At 38.5% G+C, this 12,023-nt stretch overlaps 1 protein-coding gene across 2 annotated transcripts in view; it reads left to right on the top strand.

The window, feature by feature from the left end:
* igsf21a (immunoglobin superfamily, member 21a) overlaps positions 1–12,023 on the top strand; it is a 171,332-nt gene that overhangs the window by 151,183 nt on the left and 8,126 nt on the right. Inside the window, exons 7-9 of one of the 2 annotated variants that reach the window (XM_005469642.4) lie at positions 2,349–2,829; positions 9,004–9,104; positions 10,929–11,121. In XM_005469642.4, coding sequence (XP_005469699.1) covers positions 2,349–2,829; positions 9,004–9,104; positions 10,929–11,121 — 775 coding nt within the window. The remainder of the gene's footprint in view (positions 1–2,348; positions 2,830–9,003; positions 9,105–10,928; positions 11,122–12,023) is intronic. The other variant, XM_003447725.5, reaches the window with a different exon arrangement.

Below are 12,023 nucleotides of genomic sequence, written 5' to 3'. Positions count from 1 at the left end.
AAGTAACACCTCAATAATGTATTATTTCCAACGTGTTGAGAGCTGACGTAACACAGGGCTCAGTGCACCCTGTTAAGTCATTCAGACATTTAATCAATATTTCTTTTATGCCTATAAATGAACTTGTCTGTTAATGTTTACGGAAACAAATCAGTTATCTAGGCTTACTGAATTAATTCCCTATTATACCAATCTATAGCCAACACAGGTGTTATTGTGTACCCACACCATTTTGTCCAACAAAAGCTCGAGAACAGGTGCATAGATCTTTCTAATCCGCACTGCTCTCCCTCCACCTGCTGTGATAATTAATGAGGTGCTGCAGTACACATTGACAAAAGCTTCTTCTCTACGCAAGTTGTTGAGTAGCTGTAGGAATTAGCAGCAGATGCAATAGGGTCATTGTGGATAAGGTTGGTGTTTTCACTTCCCATTGTGCTATTGAATTTTAAGCTCTCACATGAGGTAGACTGGTAGAAAAATTTGGTGGAGGAAAAAGTGTCAATCACTACAACATCCGAAAGTAAGCAAACTTTGGAGAGAAAAATTTGCCTCATCTCTGTACTGTAGGTGTTGTGCAGGTAGATGGGGCCACTGACTAATTCAAGGTTGATTAGGTAAAGGAGTGGATAAAGAATGTTTCTTTCTTATCATTATTATTACTTTTTTGAGCAACATCTGCTGTGCATTAGAAAGTTTTATGAGTGAGCTATAAATACCACAAAAATTCCCTGCAGCACAACACAGCTCGTAATGATATTGTGTGTCCAGTAGCAGCAGGGCCCACAGAGGCAGCCTTGTCAATCATATTTTACAATTAACATTGATGTAACAGTGAATGTGACTCAGAAGGATCTATCTGTTTAAAAGAAAATCTCTTGGTTTGTGAAATTTGAAATGCTTTACTTTTGTACTAATTACTATAGTGTTAGGAAGCACTTTATGTTACAGTTTGATTATAATGTCATATTAGAAAGGAAACAAGATGGAAGTAACAAATTATTGCTAAATTACCAAAGTAATATCCAAGTAACTGTCTTGTATCAACAGTGGTGCTGAGTAATATTACATGAATGTTTATTTAGCTGGCTAATAACAGGTCAGAAACTGGTGGTAATTAGGTGTAAATAACATATGCCTTTAAGTGGTAATAACATGACCCAGGACCGTTTCTTTTTAATTACATATTAATATCCTATTAAAGCAAACTTCAAACATCTGTGTTAGTTGCTGTGTATTTGTTTCACATTGGAATACACTGGTAATTTACAAATGACCTTTGCCCTAGTGTTGTCATGTTGGGGATGGAAAACATTAAGTGCTGTGCTGTCACTTTAAATGTAAATCGTTCTTTTCCCTGGAAGAGTCATAAAATGTAAAGTTCCCTATTGCAAATATAGGCTGGTAAATTAGCCCAAAGAGACAGCATATACTGTCTCTGCACAAAAAACTTACATACTAAGCAATGAACTGTAGAACTACAAATAATACTTTGAAAAAACTAAATTCAAATGACCAAAGGTTCCCCAAAGAGCTGTGGATTAAAATTTCTGTTCATTAACAGCACAAAAACTACCACGGGCAGTAACTACACAACCTTGTTTCAATGCTAATATCTGGAGGTTATGTGCAGAAATGGGAGTATGAATTCTCTATTGAGAGATAAGGCAGCTGGAGAAATTATATGATGCATGAAATGCTAAGGAAACACTTGCAATATTCAGGGAAATCCCTGACTGCAGCACTAGCTACTGCAAAATGACATAGGAAATGAGACAATTCTCAAATTAAAACTCCATTATTCTATATGTTTAACAATTAAGAAAGGAAAGAAATAAGAATGTGGGTGGTGCTGTTATGATGATAAAACACAGAAAACAAAAACTGAATATTTTCCCATTCTATACTGAGTGTAATGGCTCTGTGGCAAAACAAAATTTACTGTGTGGGCTCTCTGTTCTTAATCTTTCCTGCCGATCTATTAATCCCACTGTATGCTGCTGTCCCAGCATGGAACAGCCAACAGACAGTGTAAGCAATAGGCTGTAACCATTCAGCTGCATTAAGCAGGTGAAAAGACAGATATTGCCCTCAGTAGCTGTTGACACCAAAATAGAACTAAAATGAGAATCAGTGTTGAAATTAATATGTCAATATTGTGTTTACCGCGCAGCTTGTTGTGATGCCTCCTAATGACCACATATTCTATTAGGGCAAAATTGAAGTCATGCATTGTTGTGTACTCTTCTGGTAAAGATAAAGTATCTAGTTGAATATGTCAATTTTTTTCATTCTTTTTTGCTCTCCTCTCCATCTGTTTTTCTCTTTCAACGCTTCTCTGTCTAAAGGTATACTTTAAGCGAGATGGTGAGCTGATAGAGGTGATCTCCTACACTCTACCGTCCGCCAACGACCAGGGGAGCAGCTCAGCAGGGGTGAGAGGAGCCAGGCCACTGATCAGCAGGGACCTTGATGACACTAAGTTACAGCGGTCCCTCTCCCTCTTGGATCCCGAAGGACGATCGCCCCGCTTGTACACAGAGAGCCCCCAACGTGTCCACACTCATGGACAACAGGCCTACGAACCCAGCCCTGCAACAGAGGTCATTCCAGAGACAGTAGTGAGCCGGGAGTTCCCCCGCTGGGTGCACAGCACAGACCCACTCTACTACTTTAGCCACACTCACATCCCCCAGAGTGATGGCTCTGTGGTGGTGCAGGCCCGACTTACTTGGACCCTCAACCCCCAGTTAGATAATGATGCCCTGTTCAGCTGCGAAGTGAAGCATCCAGCACTGTCCATGCCTATGCAGACAGAGGTCACTCTAGGTGAGTAGGATGCTGTCCAACTCATTGCTTTTGCATGCTGTACTCATTCCCACACAGACCATTCTGCTTTTCCACTTCCCAGCCACCCAAAAAACCGTAAGACATACACTCGTTTTACATTTCTTTTCTCTTTTAATCTCCCGCTGTCTCCTCGTATCCCATTGCTGCACTTGGAGACCGACTGGGCCTCCTTATGTCTTCTTTGCAAATGTACTCAGAACAACACTGATTTTCATTTGATGCTGCTTAATTGTGTTACAGCTGAACAGATTGCAAGTTTAACACTGAATGCAAAACTCACAGTGAATGACAGGGCAATTCATCGAGCTGTCTGTTGCTAGATTGAGTTAACTCAGGAGCGTTATTGAAAAAGTCAGCCTGAATTAGAGAAGTCAGATGAGAATTTAGACACACTGACCAACGTTATATTATAGGAAAGGCACTCACAGAGATGCTCCACTTCTTCGAACCTCAGTGAAAACCTCCTTTAAGCTCTTCAGTAATATGCTTTAGTGTGTCAGAGACATAGTGTCTTAATTTTGTCATTTCATCAGAAGGCATTAGGATTATTATCGTTTGTTCATCTGCAAACGATCAAAGGAGATGGAATAGCTATACAAATACTGATTTCAGAGAACAGGAGTCGCACTTTATGGGAAAACTTAGCATTACATTTTAATAGCATATGATCGAAGAGAGAGACACACATATTCTCACTTTAAAAATGTTGTTTTTGGGTTTTTTTATTCCAAAAACAAAGATGGCTTCCAGCATATCCAATTAACACTTCAAAGGCAGTACGTTGGCATCACACTCCTGGATAGAAGCCAGCAGTCATAACATGATAAACAGAGACAATATCTTCCATGAAAAGTTAGCAGTGTTTGAAAGGAAAAGAGGCTCTGAATGAGGAGGCTGTGGCTGGCTTACCATTGCAATGTCACATCCTCGCCTTTCATTTAATTTCATTTTCAGTGCTGGTGAGCAGCAATGGTTACAACTGAGTTCATCTATAGGAAATGTTATTACGTTAAGTACTTAGAGAATGCATTTACAAATTAATTACTAACTTAAAAGTGGAAAATACAATGCATGAAGAAGATGATGTTTTCATGTCAAGATTTTTTTAGCTTTACAAATAGCCTACCTGATAATTAAGTAAATAAATAAATAAATAAAAACTAATTTATTTATTTATTGCTTAATGGGTTTGTCTTTTTTTCTTTTAAGTGCTGGACCAAACCTTCCAAAAGCAGTGATTCACCCAGAGACAAAAGTGTGAGGTTGTTGATGATGATTATTATGATTAAATCCAGGCTCCGTTTTTCTTTCTGTAGTAGAAGAAAGAAAAAGATTATTAGAATTGTTACTGTGAGAATAAAACTTCTACGGACCAGAATAAAAAATTGTTTTAAACAAGATGGTTTTGTAAAATCAATAACTTAGAATTGTTACTCACCTGTTCAAGTACAAGTTTGAAGGAAACAGAAAATTGCTAAAGTTATAATATTAAATGTGGGTATAGGCATTACTTTACTTATTAAATGCCTGTTTTGTTGCTTTTTCCTCTTCATTAAGGTGTTGGAAATCTCACTGTGAACACTGTGGAGATTGTTCCCTGCAAATTGTTATGGATACAGAGCAAAGAGATCTGAATAAATGACACTGATTGACTGATTAAAAATAAATTTTTCTTAAATATCTGGGACTGTATGCAGTTCTAAAAAAATCTGATATCTTGTTAGTCAGTATAACTGAAAGGTCTAGTATTGGGGGATCAGGCAGCATTGACTGAGGACATATATGGTACCTATAAAACAATTTTTAAATTAAAATTGTTCAAAATGTATTCATTTATAATATCTACATTGTATTTATAAACTAAATGACAGGTCTGACATATGTAAATGGCATGTGTTGTTTGTTTGTTAAAGGGAGACTTTACAGCAACTTTTATAGTTGGTATCATGAGTTTAAAGACCCACATACAAGTAACATACGATAAAGTTTTATGGAATAAAGGCTTTGATCTTGTTGAATTTAAACCTGACAAAATCCTATGAAGAAAGTAGTAATGTACTTCTTCGAACTATTCAAGTGTGCTATTAAGGGATATCTGTAAAGACACTTGTCATATATAATAAAAACCATAACAATGAATTTCTAGCTATATACAGCATATTGATACTTTCAGAGTCACTTTCTTTCACACTCTTCTGACTCCTTTAATGGTTAGGTAACACATTATTCCAGAGGAAAAAAAGTTTTACAAAAATTTTGTGGGGATTTTAGGTTTAGTTTTATTTCCTCACAACTTGTATGCCAAAAAGACCTTATGCCAGATTCCATATGTGTATGTGGGTAAATAGGTTGAATCTGCAGGGCATCAATTAGAGGAGATGGGACACTCCTTTCTGTTGAAGCTTTTGGATCAGTTTTCTGTCCAGATTGACAAGGGAAGTGTTCGTTTTAGGCAGAAATCATGTGCAGAAAAGCTCATGAAACAAGTGCAAAAGAAGTCAAACACTCAAAGTATATGGTGGATTAATAATTAGTTGTGGACTGATTTTTACTGATTTTTTTGTTGGTGAGTATTCCTCGCTGCAGCGTATGTATTGTAGTTGTGATTTGCTCAAGTTATTATAGAGCTGTTTTATCTGTTAGCACACTATCGAGGTTCTTTGACATTTGTTTTTGTTGTTTTTTTATTGTTTGTTTTTGGAGAACAATAGAGTTCTAACAAAATAATAGAGGTTTCACCTGTCGTTGGCACTGTATTTATATCAATTTGTTGATGGTTTTGAACTTTTAATGGAAATCATTGATATTGAGAAAAATATGAAATATTACCAGCCATATCCCCGAAGAGGATCTACTGTCTAACAAAGCCCTTTGGCCCTTATTTAAAAACCAATTGTTGCGACTGGCATTGTCACTTTTTCAAATGGGAATTTCTCATACCACAAAATCGTCTTTTAAAATGTAATAACTGTCACCCTCATCTCCCAAGTGAATAGAAATATAGTACATCACTTGCTAGAGGGAGACAGGCGGCATCAGTTGAAGGTATAATGGCATGAGCTGTCTTCGCAAGACAAAGTATTGCTGTAAGGATTCTAACAGCTCTTTGCCTTTTTCGCATGTTGATAATACAGATGACACAACCTGGGGGAAATGGGCCCCGTGAAACTCTTGCTAAATGTCAAAAGTGTTAATATTTTGACAAGCCTTTCTGTGCTGTGTTTGAAGTCATTAATTTAGCACTACCTTTGTTCTTTTAAAGAGATGGAAGAAGCATCAGTAGAAAAAATGAGAACAGAAAATGTGCGTTTGTTGATTGTAATTAGAGCATACTTGAAATTCAAAGCATTCACTGACCTGCTCAGAGCTTGATCCATCTTGGAATGGAATAGTATTTAGGAAAAAAAGGTAATATGGTTGTGATTCACGTACAAAATTGTGTTGAATATTATTGCGAGACTAAATGGCACTACGTTTCTAGAGTATTTCAGTAACTCTAATTCAATGTGACTGTGTAAAACAGCTCACCTTAGGATTCTCATCACTTACATACCCAGTTCATTTATTATGCAGTTGTAACTGGATAATTGCACTCATACACACACCCTCTTGGTTCTCTCAGGTGTGTTTGGTCAGGAAATGAAAGGGAGATCTTTTCAGTGCTCATAAGTAATAAATCTTTCAGAGATTTAATATCGCCACAGGAGACAGAACGACAGTCTGACAATCGACCAATGTTGTATCACACTTCATGAATATTCATGATTGGCTCTGTGCTCAACATACAAATGAAAATGAATCTGGTGCTGGTCTTCACAAGTCTAAAAAAGTGACTCACCTTTATGAGATCATGACCATTTTATTCATGAACATCAGTTCATCCATGAACAGTGTATCCTAAAAATTAAAATAAGTTTTTGGCTTGGATTTATTTGAATATAATTAGACAAGAGATGGAAATGTCACCACACCCTACAGCAGTGAGAAGGGCTCCAGGAATTTAAACAGTCCACAATCTTTGCTGTGCCAGGCCCTGATCATTAGGTGCTCCGTTCAGGAACACATCTGTGATCTGTGTGTGCGTTTGCATGTCTGAATATTTATGAGGATTATGTGTGTGCATGTAATGTGTTGCAGTATGTCACTATGTTGTGACTTTGTTCAACTGCAACATAAAACCATGAATCATCGGTCCGTCTTATTTTACTGTTTTTGGCCACCTAGTGTGCAAGGTTAATCTAAGAAACACGTAGCATAGGGCCTGATTCATCATGATGGTACAATCTGGCAGTCAGGCCTCTAAATTCAGCTGCAAGCCTCTTCACCTTCTCTTTCTAAACCGAACCAGTCACCCGGCTAATACGGCAGGTTCCCTTCAATGGTTTAAGTCTGCTGTACAGCTGGGCAGACCTGTTGATGCCTTGTCTTGATATTAAAGCACACCTGATGCATGGTGTGCAGTTGTTTTTCTGGGGGGCATGTTTATTCTCTGACCTCTCTTAAAGTCATAACAGTTCTTTCTTTAAGAAGTTGGGCCTTAGGTGACATTAGGTCTCATGGGACCGTGGCTCATTTCTCCTGTGATGCCCTCACCTCAGAGAAGCTGTATCATGTCCATCACGCTGCATGCTGCCATAATCAAAGATGGTGACGTAGGACGCCAACTGTCACTGCTGGAGCAAATCCCAGAAATCGGCCATCATCTTCCCAGCCATATGCCTTGCGAGCTCTATGTGACGCCATGACACCAGTATTTAAAAATACCCCTCTGTTAGTGTGTAGGAGGTGGAAAGATAGTGCTTCACACTACCATGCCAAAACTAGCCTGTTAAATGCCATCCGTCTTCAGCGTGAGATGGAACACTCATGTCAAATTGCTCACATGATGTCTCCAGTTTGGATGCCAGGGCTAAGATGTGATTGTTTTGCCTGATTTTGATTTTTCTTTTTTAAGGTTGCTGTTGCCAAAATTTATTTTTGGAATTTGCACCCGTTCGCGCTGCTTGGGGTCTGAACAGATACATCAGCTTGTAGAGAATAACAAGTTTTGCTAATAACAACAATAAAAATAATGATGATGACGATGATGATATTAATAATATCGCTTTTCAGTCGCTTCTTTTGCAAATTTTCATGGAATTAAATTGCTTTTGTTTCTGCTTTATATAACATTCCCTAGGAGAGGATGTTATACATGGACAGTGCCACACGCACAAACCACAGTGTAATTTCTGAATCCATTAGTCTGATACAGGCTGGTAGTCATTGACTGCCTAAGAAAAGTCTGTGATTCATTAGTAACAGTGGACAGTTTGTTTCCAGATTAATAGCCAAAAAGTATAGGTCATTTGTCTGTTTATTTATTTATGCTTTAGCTGAGTTCATCAATGAAAACAAACACCCTGTGTGATTTATATTAAGAGTTGGAACCAAATTAAACAGAAGAACTCCTGGGTTGCATTGTACAGGCGTTACTGATAGGATGCCCTTAGCCTGAGTCTCATTGCATGTGATGCTCAGTCCATTTGTTTAACATATGGAACTGTGCAGCATCTGGAGCAGTTATCTTTAGGGGAGCTGTTAATCATCACAAATCGTGCAGAACCTGCTTATATTGTCCTAATGCAGCGTGCTGTGCAGTTTAGCTGCAATGAAATGACTTACCTTCATTTTTTTTAATAGCATTATGCAAATCACTCATTTTATCTCAACACTACATGCACAGGACAATCGCTGGCCCCTCACAATTCCATGATATTAGAATCTGGCTACTCCCTCTCCTACTTGCGCCCCATTGTTTTAGATGGTCCAAATGAAAGCCATCTGGGGGCTGCTGTCCGCACCAAGACAAGGGAATTAGCTCTGTGAGTGTCCCTTATCTCACTGCCTCCACACTCCACCCGTTGCACTCCCATTCTCCTCTAGTAATGAGTATCTACCCAATTTAGTTCCTTTTCTCTCCAAAGGGGAATAAATCCAGCACAGTTCTTTGGATGAAAGAACCTGAAGGTCCCTCGCCTCTCGGCCTGTGACCTTAATAGACAGGAAATTGTATTTGTATCCCTCCCTCTGCGACCAAACAGGTATCCAGCAGGATTTGCTCCCCATACTCAGTACAATGACCTTTGTCTCTCTGTCTTTTTTTCTTTTCAGCTGCTCCAAAGGGTCCTAAACTTTTCATGTCCCCCAGCAGGGCAAAGGTAGGGGACACAGTGCGCATCACTGTGCAAGGATTCCAGGTAGGATCGCCAGGGGTAAGTGCATGGGGTTTTAAGAAAATGAAAGTCTAATTAAGTCTGCAATAGGAGGAGATTGGTGCACATGTGCAGTGAAGCCTGTTTAGTTTACCTCTTTAGTGACCACTTTGCTGGGCACAGGCATATTTTCTTTAACCTATTTATTCAAGCATGTGCAATATTTATTTGGAAAAAAATGTATTTATATTTCAACATTTTGGATAAAGTTAGTAAAGTTAGTACGCCCGAAATGCCAAACATTGCAGCTTTTCAGACTGTTTGTTTTCAATAAATCCTCAAATGTAAAACTAAAACTAAAGAATTCAAATGAATAAATTCAAATGTACATGCTTATGTTAGGTTGGAAACTATGCTATCAGCTGTGATGCTGCTTTCAGACTTCCTGCTTTCTTTTCCAAAATGGGGCAGGTGTCTTTTGTGTGAATGGTCTCTGGGTGGTCCTGATATCTTTGACAGAAATGACACATTGAAGCCAGGCCTCTAGAGTCGGTCAAGTGAAGCAAATATGGCTAATCCTGATATAAAACAGCCTAATGGTGCACAGCACAGGTGCCCTTTGTTACTTTGCAGTCTATAGGAATCATACTTCAGATTTCAAATTTAATTTAATGAAATGGAATTTATGAAATTTTATGGAACAAAGTTAAAATTCCGCATTGTTCTTGTTCTCGGTTTAGTACACTGAGTTATTGAGTTCAAAGATTTATACATGTCTGCCCAGTGACCTTAAAATTATTTTAAAGCTTTTTTTTTGAACAGGGTTAAGATTGGTTATTATAAACAGGCTTGACTGTGGCACGCAGCCAGTTGGGCCCTTCGGCAGCGTAGGCATCAGTGCGTACAGATTGATCAGAAAGCAAATTTCCCTTATCCTTCCCCGGACCCTAGGCTTTAGGGTTTCACAATAGATAAGATTCTGTGCCAAGACTAATAATTTTGCTGCCCGCCTTTCTGATGAAATAAAATGTTCCTCTGGGGAATTTGTTATTGATGCTTCTTTTACAGAGGATTTTTTTTTTTCTGTTCCTTCTCATTGATGTTTTGTTAGTCAGTCTTGAATATTTTTTAATTATATTCGTATTATTATACAGCAGTATTCATTAAATCATTGTCCTAAAAACAAGTGCAACAAGTTCAAGTTCAAGACTGTACTGTCTTAAAACACAGTAGAGTTGTTCACATCTATAGTACAGTATAGACTGTGCTTGAAAAACTGTGGAAGAAGGGCAAACTGCAGTAGCTGAAAATGTTGTTTGTTTTGCTTCACTTGTGAATTTGCCAAATAAGCTAGCTCTTTCTGAGTTCATGGACCTCTGCAGTAAAACTGCTCTTGAGCAGAAACAACCAAACTGAAGGTTACTTTTTCAGCACAGTTAGTGATAGCACATACAGGACTTCAGTTCTACACTAACTTCATGCGGTATGTTTTTCTCAAAATGTGAGGTTATGTTGCTGACATTTCAAGACATCCCTCAGACCGGGACTCCGGTCCTCTGCAGCCCTGGAGACTGGAGCGTGTTCTTTAGAAAACTTTCAAATTTGTCTTTTTTTTGTCATGTAATATTTCCTTGAGAGTTAGAGTGATACAAACGCCTATCTGTGAAAAACTGTTGTAAAGTGAAGCATGATTATTAATGCATGTTGTTAACTTGCCTTTGCATTAGGGGGAAATTGGAGCTTGTATTATTCATGTATACTTTGCTGTTAATCTCTTGGCTGACACTCAGAGACTTTCTCTGTTCTTCCCTTTCAACACCATTCATCTGCATTTTTTTTCTTTTCTTTCCTATTTTTCTTTCCATCCCATTTGGGTGTTGATAGAATGAGGTTTTCCCTGAGCCACTCTTCACCTGGACAAGGGTGGGGGGCCGCCTGCTGGATGGGAGCACTCAGCGAGAGGGGAGGGAGCTGATTCTGGAGAGAGTGCCAGCTGAGCTTAACGGCTCCATGTATCGTTGCACAGCCCAGAATCCTCTGGGTTCCACAGATACGCACACTCGCCTCATAGTCTTCGGTATGTACGCTGAACTCTGCAACATACTCTGGTCCCATTCTGAAGCAGTTAAACTGAAATCACATTTAATTTTGATGAATTATTTAGGGGACAATAAATATGAAATAATGTTTGTCACAGTTTCATAGGCACACATTTTACACATTTAAATGTCAAAGAAAATTGCGTAATTCTACAAAATTCATTTTAATGTATCTATAATATCTTTGAAGAATATTTAAGAGATTTATGTGACCGCTTTTAGGTATAAATCATTAATGCTGCTGAGTGTGTGATTAATAAGAGATTGTAATTGCTTCCACAATGCATTCTTTTAAGGGCAGCACTTTTGAGAATAACTATTCTCTAGCAAGGGATTTAGTGACTGTTCCATTAATGGCATGTCCTCAGCTGTTCTCACTTAAACACCAAAACACAACTATGGTATCAAAGGCTCATGCTAAAATCAAAAGACTTTGTTGTTGGCAGTGTTAGAAAAGCACTTTGTTCGATGGCAAAGCCAAAGTAAAATGTTCATCAAAAACTAGAAGTACTTCATTTGCTGGTGTTGATGTGGGAGCTGGAATGCTTACAGGTTCTGTTATGTCTGTGTGCCCTGCTCCTCTGGCTCTGTTTGCACTGGACACTCATGGAAGAACTGGGATCTGCCTTTCTGAGAGTTCCAATGAAATGACTTCTGTTACAGCTAAATGTCACTTTGCACGAGTGCGTCGACAATTTAATCTGTCGGCCCCGTGTTGAAATATACCCCCTGACTCACTTTTCCTGAAGAGTCATATTGTAAATGATATCCAGAAATTAAATTGGTTTATTTGAATGACCTCATAGCTAAAAAGGCTACAGGAGAGTTGCAGCCAGAAGTAGGCAGACATTATTTGTCTTTAAGTCAGCTACAATAATAC

The sequence above is a fragment of the Oreochromis niloticus genome, linkage group LG5, assembly GCF_001858045.2.
Source record: "Oreochromis niloticus isolate F11D_XX linkage group LG5, O_niloticus_UMD_NMBU, whole genome shotgun sequence".
NCBI classification, from domain to species: Eukaryota; Metazoa; Chordata; class Actinopteri; order Cichliformes; family Cichlidae; genus Oreochromis; species Oreochromis niloticus.
The sequence above is the reverse complement of the archived record's forward strand: the minus strand, read 5'-3'. Positions and strand labels throughout refer to the sequence as shown.